Source organism: Oncorhynchus kisutch, linkage group LG21 (assembly GCF_002021735.2).
Source record: "Oncorhynchus kisutch isolate 150728-3 linkage group LG21, Okis_V2, whole genome shotgun sequence".
NCBI lineage: Eukaryota > Metazoa > Chordata > Actinopteri > Salmoniformes > Salmonidae > Oncorhynchus > Oncorhynchus kisutch.
This window is the reverse complement of record NC_034194.2, coordinates 26,284,273-26,305,065: the sequence shown is the minus strand read 5'-3', so window position 1 is coordinate 26,305,065 and position 20,793 is coordinate 26,284,273. Positions and strand designations below refer to the sequence as shown.

The 20,793-nt window shown below is 46.2% G+C and overlaps 1 protein-coding gene across 8 annotated transcripts in view; it reads right to left on the bottom strand.

Moving 5' to 3' along the window:
• LOC109866286 (SAM and SH3 domain-containing protein 1) overlaps positions 1-20,793 on the bottom strand; it is a 304,701-nt gene that overhangs the window by 66,468 nt on the left and 217,440 nt on the right. For all 8 annotated transcript variants that reach the window (XM_031800987.1, XM_031800988.1, XM_031800989.1 and 5 more), the window contains exon 2: positions 20,063-20,191. In XM_031800987.1, the coding sequence (XP_031656847.1) occupies positions 20,063-20,191 (129 nt within the window). The remainder of the gene's footprint in view (positions 1-20,062; positions 20,192-20,793) is intronic.

Genomic DNA, 20,793 nt, shown 5'->3' with positions numbered 1-20,793 from the left:
GTGTGTGGGTTGGAGCAATTCTCTTTCAGAGAGGTAGAGTGAAGTAGCATATGGCTAAAGCAGCTGTTCTTGTTGTTATGGCCGATCCAGAGAGCGAGAGAGAGCGAGAGAGAGAGAGAGAGTGAGAGAGAGAGAGAGAGAGAGATCACTGTGCAGGACGGGGTTTATACTGTTAGCCTATACACAAACAGTACAACCAAGACATCAGGAACTGACTGCACTTGACATTTTTCTTAAATAGAGCACTGTTGGGCCTCCCAAGTGGTGCAGTGGTCTAAGGCACTGCACTGCAGTGCTAGCTGTGCCACTAGAGATCCTAGTTTGAGTCCAGGCTTTGTCGCAGCCGGCAGAGACCGGGAGACCCATGGGCCACGCATAATTGGCCCAGCCTCGCCCGGATTAGGGGAGGGCTTGGCCAGCAGGGATCTTGTCCCATCGCACACTAGCGACTCCTGTGGCAGGCTGGGCACATAATAATAATCCTCTTAAGAGAAACCCTCATACACAAGGAAGGAGAGAAAGAGCAAGAGAGAGAGCCCTCGTCCACCAGGTTCCTGTTCTGATTCTTTGTATCACTGTACTTTGGTCAGGTGGACTTCCTTATTTTTTATTATTATACATTTTTTGTTGTTGTACTTTTACCCCTTTTTCTCCACAATTTCGTGATATCTGTCATGGATCCCCCCTGTACTGCTGCTCATTCTTTTCACCAGTTCCGGAGGTCGACGTCACCGGCCATCTAGGCTTCACTGAACTGGATTCATTATCATCAACCCCGGACTGTCTTGTCTGATTACGCACACCTGACTCCCATTTCCCCTGATTAGTATTATATACAGTGGGGCAAAAAAGTATTTAGTCAGCCACCAATTGTGCAAGTTCTCCCACTTAAAAAGATGAGAGAGGCCTGTAATTTCCATTATAGGTACACTTCAACTATTGACAGACAAAATGAGAAAAAAGAATCCAGAAAATCACATTGTAGGATTTTTAATGAATTTATTTGCAAATTATGGTGGAAAATAAGTATTTGATCACCTACAAACAAGCAAGATTTCTGGCTCTCACAGACCTGTAACTTCTTCTTTAAGAAGCTCCCCTGTCCTCCACTCGTTACCTTATTAATGGCACCTGTTTGAACTTGTTATCAGTATAAAAGACACCTGTCCACAACCTCAAACAGTCACACTCCAAACTCCACTATGGCCAAGACCAAAGAGCTGTCAAAGGACACCAGAAACAAAATTGTAGACCTGCACCAGGCTGGGAAGACTGAATCTGCAATAGGTAAGCAGCTTGGTTTGAAGAAATCAACTGTGGGAGCAATTATTAGGAAATGGAAGACATACAAGACCACTGATAATCTCCCTCGGTCTGGGGCTCCACGCAAGATCTCACCCCGTGGGGTCAAAATGATCACAAAAATCCCAGAACCACACGGGGGGACCTAGTGAATTACCTGCAGAGAGCTGGGACCAAAGTATTGCTCACCAACTGTACAAGTCCCATAAAGCTGTCAGAAGGGCAGCACACAGGGGAGAGACTGGGGGAAGAAAGGACTCCCGTATAGTTGAGGATGGTACCAGACGTAACAGGAGGGAGTTCAGTTTTTGATCCCCACAGGATACAGCAAGACCCGGAGCCCAGAAGACGGTATCCCAGAGAGGGTCTCTTGGGGGAGACCTATTCTTTTCTTTTGGACTATTATTTTAATAAACACCTTTGAACCTGAGCTAATCCTACTCTGTCCGTGTCTGATCTGTGTAAACGTTTTGAAACAAACCCCTGGTCTGCCACAACTTGTTTGTTTTGGCTGTATTAAAAATCCTTATTATTTATTCCTGCAACTGTCTCCAAATCCTTTATACCAGTGTGACAATATCTAATTGGTATTTACAGTCTTGTCCCATCGCTGCAACTCCCGTACGGACTTGGGAGAGGCGAAGGTTGAGAGCCATGCGCCCTTCGAAATACGACCCTGCCAAGCCACACTACTTCTTGACACACCGCTCATTTAACCCAGAAGCCAGCCGCACCAATGTGTCGGAGGAATCACCGTACAACTGGCTACCAAAGTCAGCTTGCAGGCGCCCGGCCCGCCACAAGGAGTCGCTAGAGCACGATGGGACAAGGAAAACCCGACGAACCAAATCATCCCCTGACCTGGACAACACTGGGCCAATTGTGCACCGCCTCATGAGTTTCCCGGTCCCAGCAGGCTGCAACACAGCCTGGGATCGAACCGAGGCTGTAGTGACACCTCAAGCACTGCGATGTAGTCTCTTAGGCCGCTGTGCCACTCAGGAGACAGGAGGACTTCCTTGATGGAACTTCTGGTGGTGGTTTCGGTTCCATCTTTTAGTCTCTTCTTTCAAATTCCCAGATGGCTTTTCCTGAATGTAAAACCATCAGAATTAGCTGTTAGCGCTGGGATGCTAGTTGACAATTTGCGCCCAATGATTGAGCTGATGACTCAATCCCTCTCCTCTCCATATGACTCTAATAGGGCTTGACACTGGGGTCCCCCTTCAATGTCGTGCTGAGCCGTGATTACTCTTACTGGGTGGGTATTGCATGCGTATTTGTTTTAGTTTTTTATGTAATGACTAAAGGACAGACGATCGACAGTGAGTAGTGAGTACTGTGCTGTGGAATATGTGAAATGTGAAATGTACAGTGGCAGCCAATCAGAGGTTAAGCTCAGGGCGGATTCGTCCTTTCCACCAATGAGAGATAGCTAGATAACGAGAGGACAGGAAGTAAGACTCACACTTCCTCCAGGGAGGAGGATACAGGAAATAAAGGAGGATTCTGCCCTGCACTAAACCTCTTCCTGATCAGTCATAACACCACACCCAGATGAACAGGACGGGGGCTGAGGGAAACTGTTCCTAGATCAGTACATTATCATTTCCCAGATATCTTCATAGAGGATATGACATCGGGAGAACTGACTGTGTTTCCTTTTCCTCTACTGAATGGAGAGATGATGGGTCCTTTTCCTTTAATTTCCCCAAAGACATATAACGTGTGTGTGTGTTAAAGAGAGTTACTCAGAGGTGATATAAACCCTCCTAGCCTGAGGGAAGTGTAAGTACAGCTGAAGTGCTACGAAAGCAAATAGCTTAGCCTATGGACCCTACACTTAGTGTATATCACTATGGTTATCTCAACAGGGGCCAGCCAGCCAGGCTTTCTTCTAGCACACAGTTTCCCTGCATGACCCTTAGTCTGCCTTCCTGTCTGTCCTCTAGCCTGCTTGTCTTTCCATCTGAGATTGATTATGGCACCATTGACCAGATAATAACTGGACATGGCTGAGCCGTAATCAACACTACTTGTAGCACCAGAACAGAGGTTACTGTCATGACACTCAGAACCAGAACATATTCTATGACTGTGAGCTGCCCTGTTTGTCTGCAGAGCTGTCCATCCCTCCTCTCCTCGGGTCTGCTACTGCAGCTCTACAGCGTCTCTGTCTGTCTCTCTGTCTGACTGTCTGTCTGCCTGTTTGTCCCATAGCCTGTCTGCCCCCTAGGCTGCCTGTCTGTCCCCTAGCCTGTCGGTCTGTCCCCTAGCCTGTCTGTCTGTCCCCTAGCCTGTCTGTCTGTCCCCTAGCCTGTCTGTCTGTCCCCTAGCCTGTCGGTCTGTCCCCGAGCCTGTCTGTCTGTCCCCTAGCCTGTCGGTCTGTCCCCTAGCCTGTCTGTCTGTCCCCTAGCCTGTCTGTCTGTCCCCTAGCCTGTCTGTCTGTCCCCGAGCCTGTCTGTCTGTCCCCTAGCCTGTCGGTCTGTCCCCTAGCCTGTCGGTCTGTCCCCGAGCCTGTCGGTCTGTCCCCGAGCCTGTCGGTCTGTCCCCTAGCCTGTCGGTCTGTCCCCGAGCCTGTCGGTCTGTCCCCGAGCCTGTCGGTCTGTCCCCTAGCCTGTCTGTCTGTCCCCTAGCCTGTCGGTCTGTCCCCTAGCCTGTCGGTCTGTCCCCGAGCCTGTCGGTCTGTCCCCTAGCCTGTCGGTCTGTCCCCTAGCCTGTCGGTCTGTCCCCGAGCCTGTCGGTCTGTCCCCTAGCCTGTCTGTCTGTCCCCTAGCCTGTCGGTCTGTCCCCTAGCCTGTCGGTCTGTCCCCGAGCCTGTCGGTCTGTCCCCTAGCCTGTCAGTCTGTCCCCTAGCCTGTCGGTCTGTCCCCGAGCCTGTCGGTCTGTCCCCTAGCCTGTCGGTCTGTCCCCGAGCCTGTCTGTCTGTCCCCGAGCCTGTCGGTCTGTCCCCGAGCCTGTCGGTCTGTCCCCGAGCCTGTCTGTCTGTCCCCTAGCCTGTCGGTCTGTCCCCGAGCCTGTCGGTCTGTCCCCTAGCCTGTCGGTCTGTCCCCTAGCCTGTCGGTCTGTCCCCGAGCCTGTCGGTCTGTCCCCTAGCCTGTCTGTCTGTCCCCTAGCCTGTCGGTCTGTCCCCTAGCCTGTCGGTCTGTCCCCGAGCCTGTCGGTCTGTCCCCTAGCCTGTCGGTCTGTCCCCTAGCCTGTCGGTCTGTCCCCTAGCCTGTCGGTCTGTCCCCGAGCCTGTCGGTCTGTCCCCTAGCCTGTCGGTCTGTCCCCTAGCCTGTCGGTCTGTCCCCGAGCCTGTCTATCACTCAGTCTGGTAGAGTGCTCAGTAAACCCGTGGTATGGTAGTGGTCCGGAGGTTTCTCCATCTGTAAATCAATACGTTTGGAAGAGCTGTTGAACAGAATGTCCATCCAAGGGAATAGAGGGATTCCCATAAGTCAGGGAGCGCCAAGCCAAGGACATAAAACTCTATTTACACTGAGTTAGAGGGACCTGTAATTATTTTGTTCCTGTGGCACTACACAGTCCTATACATACAGCGACTGAGCTGTTTGAGACAAGTGGTTTTGAATAGAGAGGAACATATCTGTGAGGCTGGACCAACGTCTATCCCATTTGCAAGCTAAACCCAGTATGTATTTACAGACACAGGTTTGAAGATTTTTTGCAATCTGATTGTCTACGTTGCCCACTCCACTGTGAAGGAGGTGTCTGGTGATATGCCTGTTGTCTATGATGCCCACTCCACTGTGAAGGAGGTGTCTGGTGATGTGCCTGTTGTCTATGATGCCCACTCCACTGTGAAGGAGGTGTCTGGTGATGTGCCTGTTGTCTATGATGCCCACTCCACTGTGAAGGAGGTGTCTGGTGATGTGCCTGTTGTCTATGATGCCCACTCCACTGTGAAGGAGGTGTCTGGTGATGTACCTGTTGTCAATGATGCCCACTCCACTGTGAAGGAGGTGTCTGGTGATGTGCCTGTTGTCAATGATGCCCACTCCACTGTGAAGGAGGTGTCTGGTGATGTGCCTGTTGTCTATGATGCCCACTCCACTGTGAAGGAGGTGTTTGGTGATATGCCTGTTGTCTATGATGCCCACTCCACTGTGGAGGAGGTGTCTGGTGATGTGCCTGTTGTCTATGATGCCCACTCCACTGTGAAGGAGGTGTTTGGTGATATGCCTGTTGTCTATGATGCCCACTCCACTGTGAAGGAGGTGTCTGGTGATATGCCTGTTGTCAATGATGCCCACTCCACTGTGAAGGAGGTGTCTGGTGATGTGCCTGTTGTCAATGATGCCCACTCCACTGTGAAGGAGGTGTCTGGTGATGTGCCTGTTGTCTATGATGCCCACTCCACTGTGAAGGAGGTGTTTGGTGATATGCCTGTTGTCTATGATGCCCACTCCACTGTGGAGGAGGTGTCTGGTGATGTGCCTGTTGTCTATGATGCCCACTCCACTGTGAAGGAGGTGTTTGGTGATATGCCTGTTGTCTATGATGCCCACTCCACTGTGAAGGAGGTGTCTGGTGATATGCCTGTTGTCTATGATGCCCACTCCACTGTGAAGGAGGTGTTTGGTGATATGCCTGTTGTCTATGATGCCCACTCCACTGTGAAGGAGGTGTTTGGTGATATGCCTGTTGTCAATGATGCCCACTCCACTGTGAAGGAGATGTCTGGTGATGTGCCTGTTGTCAATGATGCCCACTCCACTGTGAAGGAGGTGTCTGGTGATGTGCCTGTTGTCTATGATGCCCACTCCACTGTGAAGGAGGTGTTTGGTGATGTGCCTGTTGTCTATGATGCCCACTCCACTGTGAAGGAGGTGTCTGGTGATGTGCCTGTTGTCTATGATGCCCACTCCACTGTGAAGGAGGTGTTTGGTGATGTGCCTGTTGTCTATGATGCCCACTCCACTGTGAAGGAGGTGTCTGGTGATATACCTGTTTCTGCGGCATTCGTATAGCTTATCATCTCAGCACTTACCTGGCATGTGCGTGTGCGCGCACACACACACACACACACACACACACACACACACACACACACACACACACACACACACACACACACACACACACACACACACACACACACACACACACACACACACACACACACACACAGCCTCCGCTTCTAGCTCTGTTCCAAAACACAGATAGAGCCCCACAGAGACAGGAGCACAAAGCAACCCTCTGTTCCTCCTACTCCTCCAAGATGCAGAAAGGGAGAGAGAGTTAAGGAGGGAGAGAGGAGGGAGAGAGGGGGAGGACTCAATCAAAAACGAGCAAACAAACCCACATCCCCTCTCACTTTCATCACCAAGCCGTGATGTGAATTCCCGATGCTCCAGAAATGCAAAGCTAACTCTCAGAAAAGGCACACAAGTCAACAAACGTTCCTCTTGCCTTGTTCATATCAAATATGCAGCCTGATCACTAGAATTAGACTTAGATTTCAGACATTTGAAAAGGCCCTGAGAACGACGATATATATGCCTTCCTCGGTGCTCACAAAAAAATAAGAAAAAGACTGCCCGGCACTGGGCGCAAGAGTGCGCTGCTTAGACCACTGAGCCATCGGAGTTCACGATAGTCTAGCAAGCCGTGAGAATATTTAATGATACTTGATGCTAATAGTGTGTCATTTTGAATTATTTTGTTTTAAGCCTTCCCCAAATCATAGCCCGAACATTAACCACGCGGAATTAATCCATCAAAAATAGACATCCATAACACGTTGAATTTCGAAGGGAAACATACTCTCTTGGGGTATGTCTCTATAAGCTTCTTCAAAACTGCTCCTGGTGTACTGCTGGCATGCTGCAATCTTTAAGTAATACTACAGGTTCTCAATTGGATTGAGCTCTGGGCTTTGACTAGGCCATTCCAAGACATTTAAATGTTTGCCCTTAAACCACTCGAGTGTTGCTTAAGCAGTATGCTTAGGATCATTGTCCTGCTGGAAGGTGAACCTCTGTCCCAGTCTCAAATCTCTGGAAGACTGAAACAGGTTTCCCTCAAGAATTTCCCTGTATTTAGCGCCATCCATCATTCCTTCAATTCTGACAAGTTTCCCAGTCCCTGCCGATGAAAAACATTGTGTTGGGGGTGTTGGGTTTGAGCCAGACATAGTGTTTTCCTTGATGGCCGAAAAGCTCTATTTTTGTCTCATCTAACCAGAGAACATTCTTCCATATGTTTGGGGAGTCTCCCATATGCCTTTGGCGAACACCAAACGTGTTTTCTTATTTTTTACTTTAAGCAATGGCTTTTTGTCTGGCCTGTCTTGGCAGGTTTGTTATGGTGCCATATTCTTTCCATTTTTTTAATAATGGATTTAATGGTGCTCCGTGGGATGTTCAAAGTTCCTGATATTTTTTTAGAACCCAACCCTGATCTGTACTTCTCCGCAACGTTGTCCCTGACCTGTTTGGAGAGCTCCTTGGTCTTGGTGATGCCCTTGCTTAGTGGTGTTGCAGACTCTGGGGCCTTTCAGAACAGGTGTACATAAACTGAGATCATGTGACATTTAGATTACACACAGGTGGACTTTATTTAACTAATTATGTGACTTCTGAAGGTAATTGGTTGCACCAGATCTTATTTAGGGGCTTCATAACAAAGGGGGTTAACACATATGCACCCACAACTTTTCAGTTAGAATTTTTTGGTAATGTCTACAGGTCTATTACAGGACATGTCTACAGGTCTATTACTGGACATGTCTACAGGTCTATTACTGGACATGTCTACAGGTCTATTACTGGACATGTCTACAGGTCTATTACAGGACATGTCTACAGGTCTATTACAGGACATGTCTACAGGTCTATTACAGGACATGTCTACAGGTCTATTACAGGACCTGTCTACAGGTCTATTACTGGACATGTCTACAGGTCTATTACAGGACATGTCTACAGGTCTATTACAGGACATGTCTACAGGTCTATTACAGGACATGTCTACAGGTCTATTACAGGACATGTCTACAGGTCTATTACAGGACATGTCTACAGGTCTATTACAGGACATGTCTACAGGTCTATTACTGGACATGTCTACAGGTCTATTACAGGACATGTCTACAGGTCTATTACTGGACATGTCTACAGGTCTATTACTGGACATGTCTACAGGTCTATTACTGGACATGTCTACAGGTCTATTACTGGACATGTCTACAGGTCTATTACTGGACATGTCTACAGGTCTATTACTGGACATGTCTACAGGTCTATTACAGGACCTGTCTACAGGTCTATTACTGGACATGTCTACAGGTCTATTACAGGACATGTCTACAGGTCTATTACAGGACATGTCTACAGGTCTATTACTGGACATGTCTACAGGTCTATTACAGGACCTGTCTACAGGTCTATTACAGGACCTGTCTACAGGTCTATTACAGGACATGTCTACAGGTCTATTACAGGACATGTCTACAGGTCTATTACTGGACATGTCTACAGGTCTATTACAGGACATGTCTACAGGTCTATTACAGGACATGTCTACAGGTCTATTACTGGACATGTCTACAGTTCTATTACAGGACCTGTCTACAGGTCTATTACAGGACATGTCTACAGGTCTATTACAGGACATGTCTACAGGTCTATTACAGCACATGTCTACAGGTCTATTACTGGACATGTCTACAGGTCTATTACAGGACATGTCTACAGGTCTATTACTGGACATGTCTACAGGTCTATTACTGGACATGTCTACAGGTCTATTACAGGACATGTCTACAGGTCTATTACAGGACATGTCTACAGGTCTATTACAGGACATGTCTACAGGTCTATTACAGGACATGTCTACAGGTCTATTATAGGACATGTCTACAGGTCTATTACAGGACATGTCTACAGGTCTATTACAGGACATGTCTACAGGTCTATTACAGGACATGTCTACAGGTCTATTACAGGACATGTCTACAGGTCTATTACTGGACATGTCTACAGGTCTATTACAGGACATGTCTACAGGTCTATTACAGGACATGTCTACAGGTCTGTTACAGGACATGTCTACAGGTCTATTACAGGACATGTCTACAGGTCTATTACTGGACATGTCTACAGGTCTATTACAGGACATGTCTACAGGTCTATTACAGGACATGTCTACAGGTCTATTACTGGACATGTCTACAGGTCTATTACAGGACATGTCTACAGGTCTATTACTGGACATGTCTACAGGTCTATTACTGGACATGTCTACAGGTCTATTACAGGACATGTCTACAGGTCTATTACTGGACATGTCTACAGGTCTATTACAGGACCTGTCTACAGGTCTATTACAGGACATGTCTACAGGTCTATTACAGGACATGTCTACAGGTCTATTACAGGACCTGTCTACAGGTCTATTACAGGACATGTCTACAGGTCTATTACAGGACATGTCTACAGGTCTATTACAGGACCTGTCTACAGGTCTATTACAGGACATGTCTACAGGTCTATTACAGGACATGTCTACAGGTCTATTACAGGACATGTCTACAGGTCTATTACAGGACATGTCTACAGGTCTATTACAGGACATGTCTACAGGTCTATTACAGGACATGTCTACAGGTCTATTACAGGACATGTCTACAGGTCTATTACAGGACATGTCTACAGGTCTATTACTGGACATGTCTACAGGTCTATTACAGGACATGTCTACAGGTCTATTACTGGACATGTCTACAGGTATATTACAGGACCTGTCTACAGGTCTATTACAGGACATGTCTACAGGTCTATTACTGGACATGTCTACATGTCTATTACTGGACATGTCTACAGGTCTATTACAGGACATGTCTACAGGTCTATTACAGGACATGTCTACAGGTCTATTACTGGACATGTCTACAGGTCTATTACAGGACATGTCTACAGGTCTATTACAGGACATGTCTACAGGTCTATTACAGGACCTGTCTACAGGTCTATTACAGGACATGTCTACAGGTCTATTACTGGACATGTCTACAGGTCTATTACAGGACATGTCTACAGGTCTATTACAGGACATGTCTACAGGTCTATTACAGGACATGTCTACAGGTCTATTACAGGACATGTCTACAGGTCTATTACTGGACATGTCTACAGGTCTATTACAGGACATGTCTACAGGTCTATTACTGGACATGTCTACAGGTCTATTACAGGACCTGTCTACAGGTCTATTACAGGACATGTCTACAGGTCTATTACAGGACATGTCTACAGGTCTATTACAGGACATGTCTACAGGTCTATTACAGGACCTGTCTACAGGTCTATTACAGGACATGTCTACAGGTCTATTACAGGACATGTCTACAGGTCTATTACAGGACATGTCTACAGGTCTATTACAGGACATGTCTACAGGTCTATTACTGGACATGTCTACAGGTCTATTACAGGACCTGTCTACAGGTCTATTACAGGACATGTCTACAGGTCTATTACAGGACCTGTCTACAGGTCTATTACAGGACATGTCTACAGGTCTATTACAGGACATGTCTACAGGTCTATTACAGGACATGTCTACAGGTCTATTACAGGACCTGTCTACATGTCTATTACAGGACATGTCTACAGGTCTATTACAGGACATGTCTACAGGTCTATTACTGGACATGTCTACAGGTCTATTACAGGACATGTCTACAGGTCTATTACAGGACATGTCTACAGGTCTATTACAGGACATGTCTACAGGTCTATTACAGGACATGTCTACAGGTCTATTACAGGACATGTCTACAGGTCTATTACAGGACATGTCTACAGGTCTATTACAGGACATGTCTACAGGTCTATTACAGGACATGTCTACAGGTCTATTACAGGACATGTCTATAGGTCTATTACAGGACATACACAAAATAGTCCAAATTGGTGAAGTGAAATGAAAAAAAAACTAGGATTGATCAAGAACAAACTTGACTGAGCTTGAAGAATTTTTAAAAGAATAATGTGCAAATGTTATACAATTTATGGTCTGCTAAGCTCTTAGAGATTTACCCAGAAAGACTCACAGCTGTAATCACTACCAAAGGTGATTCTAACATGTATTGACTCAGGGCTGTGAATACTTATGCAATTAGGTATTTCTGTACTTAATTTTCAATAAATGTAAACAGTAAACAATAAACATTTCAAAAAATGTGTTTTCACTTTGTCACTAAGGGGTATTGTGTATAGATGGGTGGAAGAAGAAAATCAATTTAATCCCGTTTGAATTCAGGCTGTAACACAACAACATTTTTAATAAGTCACGGGGTATGAATACTTTCTGAAGGCACTGCAGATTTGAGTGAACAAGAACTGTTTTAGAGTTCAGCAGGGATTGAGAGCCAGTGCTGCTGACACCATATGTTTCAGAGAAAGGATGTGGTGTGTGCGACAAAATAAATCGTCCTTGAGTTTGTGTTACCTCTAATAGCACAAACGAATGTTGCACTCATAAGTTTAAGGCAGTAATGCAGTTTATAAAAACTGAAATGTTTGTAGGCTACTTGTCGCGCATGGTGAATGGTGAACGGTGGTTTGACGTGATGAGCGAGCAGTAGGGAGCTCGCATCGTCACATACTGTTCAACAGGCATTGGAGAGGGAGAGAGAGATGGGGAGAGAGTTAAGAGAGCGTGGAAAGTTACTGGAGTGAGGAGGAGAGGAGACAGTTGCTAATGAGGATCACAATGTCTACCCTGCAGACAGGAGCCTGAACATCTGACCAGACTAAACCTGGAACCAACTCTAGTGCAGCCCACACTTCTCACTGAGGGCCAGCAGCCTTCAAAGACAGCGAAAAACAAATACAACTTATCAAAGGGTACAGAAACTAAAACTAAATCTGCAGTGCTACCTTAGACCCAAATAAGTCAGAACAAGGAGAGAGGGAGTGGTGAGAATGAGACACAAGAGCTATGTTCCATCCACAATACTCCCACGCTCCAGAGCATGCAAACCAACTAAGAAAATCCCAGCACATTTCAGACCATATGTACGCCTGCTTTGGAAACACACTGAGGCCTAGTATGTAGGTTGTCAAACCAGGGGGTCCAGACCAGGTCAGACCAGGTGGCCCAGAACAGGTCAGACCAGGTGGCCCAAACCAGGTCAGTCCAGGTGGCCCAAACCAGGTCAGACCAGGTGGCCCAAACCAGACCAGTCCAGGTGGCCCAAACCAGGTCAGACCAGGTGGCTCAAACCAGACCAGACCAGGTGGCCCAAACCAGACCAGACCAGGTGGCCTGGGGCAGGGCTTAGGGTGAGAGAGGTGGCTGTATGTCCACACCTGGAGGAAGACGTGGGAGCACCGGGGCCAGCTGGGGAGCCTGGCACCAGCCCAGTCCCAGCCAAGAGAGACAGTTAGTGGATAAACAAGACTGTGGAGAGACAAGCCTGCTGAACCAGCTGATCCTGAAGACATCACTGACAAGCACATGCGTGTGTGGATTATTAATCACACACACACACACACGAGCCCTCCCAGAAGGAAAGTAAATAGAGGCGTTAGTCATGATCCAGTCTGTATGTGTGAGGTTGTGGAGTATTTTCCTGTAAATGAACGGTGGCACGCTGCAGCTCAGGGGTGATGCAGCAGACTGTGGTTCAACATGCCCGCCTTGGACCTGGATTTACCGTGTCTTTGTGTGTTTTGCAATGTCTGCGATTAAGTGTGTGTGTGTATATGTGTGTGTGTGTGTGTGTGTGTGTGTGTGTGTGTGTGTGTGTGCGCGTGTGTGTGTGTGTGTGTGTGTGTGTGTGTGTGTGTGTGTGTGTGTGTGTGTGTGTGTGTGTGTGTGTGTGTGTGTGTGTGTGTAGCCATGGTTATGATCCAAAACGGACTAATACAGTTAAATACACACTTCATCAATCTATAACTATTTCACTAGCAGAGCAGCTAAACCAAGGGTCTAAAAACACAGCAACACCAAACATCTATAGACAAACCTCTGCTGATAGCTACACCGCCAAGTGCAAACCACTTTCGTTGGCAGTGACACTACCTGGGCATTCTGGCCTTCAACACACATACAAAACATCAACGTGTTTACTTTCCTGTTGGGTGCTTACTGTGCCTGAAAGATAAATAACGTTTAGGAAGTGGAATAGCTGGAGCAAACCCAGAGTCAGGTTGTCTCCTACTGTAGCATGTCTAACTTTGTTGAACTGACCCCATATCAAAGTAATGAGGTGAATTCTCTTCAACCAGGTATTAGCCCATAATTACAGGCATCAGCTTACCTCACAGAGCAGCGCAACACAGACATGCCTAAGCTTGAGTCCTGAACCAACTGAGGCTCACACGCATCTCTACATTAGAAAGCATTATAGAGAACATGAGGCGCTACCAGATGTAGGATCTTAATTGGATCACTCGTTTGATGACGAGAATGTTCCTGCAAAGCAGGAAATGCAAGCTTGTAGTTTATTTGAGCTTTTAAAAGGCTTCTAACGATGGTAATTTACACTTTGAAATTTAAGATGAAAAATGTATCAACCCCTACAAAAAATGTCCATAAATTATAATCCACATAATCATCCACATTTCCTGTTGCTGCGGGGACTATTTTCCTGCTGTAGCAAACTGGCTCAAATGAAGATCTTACACCTATACAGATTCTCTCACAACAACACCTGACATGTCACTGACTGGGGTTCTCTGGTGTCTTACCTGGAAACCTGGATGTTGGTGCAGGAAAGAAGGCTTTGCATTTCCCTAACCACTAACCTAGGGACATTTAGTCAACCTTGACAAATGATTAGCATCAGAGAGTTTGTTATGATGAAATACAACATGCTTTTTGTGCTTATTATTGTCCTCCATATCTGATTCAATCAGAGAGATACAACTGTCTCCAGTGAGGTGGCACCTGCCAGTCCAGTCTGCCCCTACAGGGTTTCTGTATCTCCAGTATCTACCTGCCCAGTCTTGCCCTGCCCTCAGTGTCTCTCTGATCACAGAAAGACAGACAGCATAAAACACCATCGGTCATCCAGCACTCGGTGGATCTAAGACTTCATTCTTCCCGCAACAAGCCATTGTTAACAGACAGATCTCTCGTTCCGGAAGCTTCCGTAGCCTGGTGTCCTTGATCAACCAAATCGAAACTATTCGGTTTCACCAAAATAGCGTTTTAATGTTACAGAGGCATATCCAATATCTCTAGGAACAATACTTACGATTTGTCGGGTTGAATGTGTCCTTCGCTATCAAATAAGCATTTAAAACACATTTAAATCCAGGGTCTACCATTATTCACCCGTGGGCTGCCATTGTAGTCCATTCTATAACACGCAGTCATGCAAGACTAGGCTACCACATAATCTCTCACTTCTACAGGTGGAAAATGGGAGACGTAAGCTCCCTCAACGAGCTGTCTGTAAACAATGGCTTGTTGCGGGACGAAAAGCAGGCCAATGTACTGCTGTAGCCATCCAGCACCAATTACATGGCTAGGGTTGATGTACTTAGACTGGGCTGTAGAGAGACGAGTGAGACTGGGACACAAATAGGTTCCAAAGTCTTCCACAGAAGTGGCTTTTCTATATAATGGTTTGCTTATAATCTGTTTAATGCTCACTCTGTTAGAATCACCAGTGGGGTTTAACTGTTCTCGACCAAACCAATCAAGCCTGAAGAGAAAGTAGCACAGTCAGTGGGACTATAAGGCAGCTTGGCGACTGTGCGTGATGGAGTTAATCCATGGCCCTCATTCTCCTAGAGGGATGTTTGCCTAACACTTTGTGTTCTGGCTGCTCATAAAACTAACAGGTCAGTCAGGAAGAGGGTACGCTGATAGTCATTACAGAGACAGAGAGCCTCCATCAACATCTATGGGGCTGTTTAAAAAAAAGATGTAACCTTTATTTAACTAGGCAAGTCAGTTAAGAACAGATCCTTATTTACAATGATGGCCTACCGGGCCAACACTGGGCCAATTGTACGCCGCCCTATGGGACTCCCAATCACGGCCGGATGTGATACAGCCTGGATTCAAACCAGGGACTGTAGTGGTGCTGTAGTGGCACCTCTTGTACTGAGATGCAGTGCCTTAGACCACTGCGCCACTCGGAAGCCCAAGAACCCCACTTCTACAACACAGCCAAGACAACAGTCGGGACAGGCTCTGAGGTTGGGGGAAGCGTTTCACAAATCAAATGAACAAGGGGTTTTGTTTGGTTTGTGCAACACTTTTCCCCCGAAAAGTTTGATGTGTTGCAAGATGTCTGGAGGAGTAGTGAGAGAGAAAACAAGAAAGCAAATTGGATCTATATCAAGTATGTGATACTTGGATTTGTGACCTCATTATGAGGCTAATATGAAGCTGCTATGGTTTTGCATTGTCGGCAAATATTTGACCACAGCTGTAAAGGGATTCCAAAGTGTTTTTCAAGGGGCAACTTCAGCTCTGTGGTATCAGTCAGTAGTCATGTAGAACACTACAGCCTGCCATGGTACAAAGACTAAGAGACAAACCTCCCAGACTACCCTTGGGAAGTGGTACTTAATCCTGGTCCTGAAGACCCACAGTAAATTAAGGACCTTAATTAGTTTAATCTGGTCAGGTGTGCTGGTACTGGACTGGAACTAAAGCATGCAGACCTTGTGGGTCTCCGGGACCAGAATTGAAGAACATTCCCCTACGGCCTTTCTCACTACAGAGGAACAGTCTTCCAATGTCCACTGTCAAGTTTGCTTCTTCTAGCCAAAGTGTAAGGTTCAGGTAAGTTAACAGCTGCAGTGACCTTTGACACAGGGTCACATGCTTCAGGGTCAGTGTTGGCCTGAGGTGACTGGGGAGTGACTCGTTGGGAGGGCTCGTTGTGTGTTGCAGCAGGAGTGTGAAGAAGGGAGGGGAGGCCACATCAGAACAGCAAAAGGAAAAGAGGACAGGTTACAATGGGGCCAGTACAGAGTAGAGGCCTGGTGATGAGAGAATGAAGAAGAGGAGAAGGTTTTGAAGGAGCAGGGTGGACAAGTCCTCTGAGAGGCACCACACTCGTCCCTTGTGATAGACAACCCCTCCCTGAAAGGCCATGTCCCAGCAGGGACGTCTAAATGCCAGCCCATTGTACTGTCCGTCTCTACCTTTTAACATAATGACATTATATAACTCATTCCTATTGCTCTTCAGAGAGATCCTAGATGGGACTGTCTGGCAGCCACTGTCTGGACACACTTCATACGACACAAGAGTAATACCCCACCCCCTCTCTCTCTTGCTCTCTTTCTTTACCTTATCTCCCTCTTTCTCTCTACCCATTCTCCCTCTCTCTTTCTTTCTCTCTCTATTTATTTGGCCAGTCGCCCTCTCTCTCTCATTTTATTTAAATGTTTCATTTCACCTTTATTTAACCAGGTAGGTTAGTTGAGAACAAGTTCTCATTTACAACTGCAACCTGGCCAAGATAGAGCAAAGCAGTTCGACACAAACAACAGCACAGAGTTACACATGGAATAAACAAACATACAGTCAATAACACAATAGGAAAAAGTATATATACAATGTGTGCAAATGGCGTGAGGAGGTAAGGCAATAAATAGGCCATAGTAGCGAAGTAATTACAGTTTAGTAAATTAACACTGGAGTGATAGATGAGCAGATGATGATGTGCTAGTAGAGATGGTGGTGTGCAGAAGAGCAAAAAAGTAAATAAAACAATATGGGGATGAGGTAGGTAGATTGGATGGGCTCCCTCCCTTGTTCCAGTTTTGAGGCCGTCTGAGAAGGTGTCCAGTCCAGACGCATAACACCAGCCAAAGGGAGAGTGGAGTAACGGCAGTTGGTAAGAACACTCTCCTGAAAACACTAAATACTGACTGGACAATGTCTGCTATGTGCTTCTGTTTCAATACTGGGAAAGACATAGTATTGTCTTCAACAGTTAGTTGTGCCATTGGTAAAACTGTGAAAAGGCAGTGGAATGCATATGATGCATCATGTCAGTATGTTCTCATATAAAATGGAATATGGCGTTATTAAATATACACTGAGCTCCAAAAGTATTGGGACAGTTACACATTTTTTTTGTTTTGGATCTGTACTCCAGCACTTTGGATTTGAAATGATACAATGATTATTAGATTAATACCATCAAATTAAAGCTGACAGTCTGCACTTTAACCTTTATAGTCATTGTAACATTTCAAATCCAAAGTACTGGAGTACAGAACCAAAACAACAAAGTATGTGCCACTGTCCCAATACTTTGAAGCTCAGTGTAGTTATCGTGATATATAGGTCCTTCTACAGCTGGCTTCTGCTGAGTTTGTGAATAAACAGCCTTCCCACCCCATATCTCCTCCCTCCGTTCTCTCTGTTCCTCCTCTTTCCTTTCCAAGTTATGCAGGAGGGACAGACAGCTGCAGGCTCTTAGGTGCTCCTCCTCCTCCTCCTCTAGCTCTGTTATAGATGCTCTGTAGCCCTCCCACCCCAACTCCCCAGGCCCCCGTCCTGTCCCATCCCAGCCAGCTCTTCTCGCTTCCAGGCAGGACAGACAGGCAGTAAATCCAGGCTTCCTCTTCCCCTGTTTTATCTCTCCAGGATGGAACATTCCCAACCTTCCCAATACGTACAGAGAGGTGATCCACTTCACTCATCCTCTCACACACGTAAACACACACACATGCAGACACACACATAAACAGGGGCACACACACACACGCACAAACCCATATATACTGAGTGCACAAAACATTAGGAACACCTTCCTAATATTGAGTTGCACCCCCCTCTTTTGCTCTCAGAACAGCCTCAATTCGTCAGGACATGGACTCTACAAGGTGTCAAAAGCGTTCCACAGGGATGCTGGCCCATGTTGACTCCAATGATTCCCACCATTGTGTCAAGTTGGCTGGATGTCCTTTGGGTGGTGGACCATTCTTTGATACACAAGGGAAACTGTTGAGCGTGAAAAACCCAGCAGCGTTGCAGTTCTTGACACAAACCGTTGCGCCTGGCACCTACTACCATACTCCGTTCAAAGGCACTTCAATCTGTTGTCTTGCCCATTCACCCTCTGAATAGCACACAACAATCCATGTCTCTATTGTCTCAAAGCTTAAAAATCCTTCTTTAACCTGTCTACTCCCCTTCATCTACACTGATTGAAGTGGATTTAAAAAGTGACATCAATAAGGGATCATAGCTTTCACCTGAATTCACCTGGTCAGTTTATGTCATGGAAAGAGCAGGTGTCCTTAAAGTCTGGTATACACACACACACACACACACACACACGAACACACACACACACACACACATGAAACTATGGAGAGATTCTCTCAAACGACAGACACTGACTCTTCAATGATGGATGTGAGATTGCTTCACTGGAAAGCTCTGAGAGCAGAGCAGACATAATCTTTGGCCAACATCAATCAGGACAGCTGAGCCCTCCATAAATCACCCATACCATCTTTCATTGAGACCCACCTCTCAAATCAACCAAAACCACATGGCTGCTGAAAGCCTGGGGGATTTCCTATGTGTCTCTCGTTTTCTAATCAATATCTAGCTCAAACTCTATTATGCTTATAACTGGATAGTACTTTACGATAGAGCTGAGGAGATTAACGGTGAAAATTTGTCAATGAAATAGGAGTCCTACAAATATGTCTCTAGCGTAGGTATGGTCACTCTCTTCCCACTTAATTGAATGATCTGTTTTTGTGCTCAATACAAAATGTGTCCCTGTGACTTCTGTTACAGAATAAAACTAAATAAATAGCCGTTACTATATTTGTAAGTGCTGGATTTGTTTGAGCTTAATTTGTTTAAATTCGGCTCACTTCTTTTTATGTTCAGGATGAGTAGAATAAACTGAGGTCAGTCCAGTTTACTACTTGGAGTTCTGGAAATGCGAATTCAGAACTGAACAGATGCTGTCTGTTTTCAAGGATTCTAGATACCAATCACTTTGAATAGTGTTATCATAGCCTGTTAATAAAGCTAGCATATGAACACTACCCCCCCCCCCCCCCATCTCTCTCTGTGTTGTGTGTGTATGGAGCATAGACCCCAGGGGTACTCAGAGCAGCACTCTCTGCCAGGAGCAGCTGCATTCTTCAATACCTCAGCCAGTAACTTGGCAACCCAGAGGTACCATGCCCCACTACCCTACATCCATGTGAATGAGAACCCCTAGAAGCCCCAAAACACAACCAAGCACTTTCAGGCACCAGGAGGCAGGAGGGCAAACTAAGTGTTTTAGAACACAGTCACAAACACAAACACTCACTGGATTGCTCTCCAAAATTCCCTCCCCCAACTCCCGGTCTGGCTCCCAGGCTGTTGGCAGCACATTGGGAAATCACACTCTGTAAAGATATCAAACTGATCGAAGAACGACGTGTTTGAGGATACTATGAATTATAAAAAGGAGATCTGACAAAATGAACATTTTCCTCAAGCATTTTGGCTCTCACTTCACAATAGTAAAATCAGCATAGTTGTATTCTATATAAATTCAACAACAAATTGTAGAGCCATGAAGAAGTGGGTTACCACAGCTCTTTAGCTGATATTGTATTGATCTAAGCTGGTGGGTTGCCTGTTTTGATAGGACGTGGTTATACTCTGCTGCAGTTGTAGGTGATGGTTTGTGGGGACTCAGTTCCACTGTATTGCAGCAGGATTGATGGCCTTGAGTTTGTGGGGACATGCAACAGTATGATTGGTGTTTGTAAGTACTCGGTATGTGATGAGTGTGTTTGTGGGGACGTACCATGTCGAGGTCCTGGGACACACGTCTCTTGCGTAGCTCCTCCATGCGGTCGCTGACGTCACTGAAGCAGGTGTTGTAGTACTCAGAATACTCCTGGGCCAGGTCATCAATGTTCCCCAGAGAACCATCCTACACAACACAGAGAGAGAGAGAGAGAGAGAGAGTCATTGAGAATGAGGGAGAGATTCCGAGGGAGAAAATAGAAGCAGCTCATATGTTCGAACATGGTAGAATGGAGGAAAGATGTAGGTTCCTGAGACATTTTCTAGTACACTCATTACTCAATCTGAGCACCCAATATGACACCAAAGCCTTCGTCTGGAGGAATAACATTGTCTGAGTCAATCCTTTCAGTAAGCTCCACACTCCCCTGACTGCATTCACCTCCACAGTACAGTACTCCAGGTGAGATAAACGGACCTACTAACAACCTCAGCTCCCCATCTGTCTCTCACTCTGGGCAAAGCACAGCCTCATAAAACCCCTACACATACGCTTGTAATCAGGAGCGCGTGAGAGGCACCAACTAGCAGGCAGGTGGTGCAGTGTGGAGGGCGGTGCGCAGGGGCACACAAATCTAATCACTCACACACCACTTCTTCCTCTGGTTGCCAATCTGGACTATAGTTATTAGCTAACTGGCTAACACAGTTGTGCTACTGAGGGAGGGGTTAGAGGTTACAGCACCTTTACCCTTTAGCTCTGTGGCCTATACTAGCTATGGCCTGTTG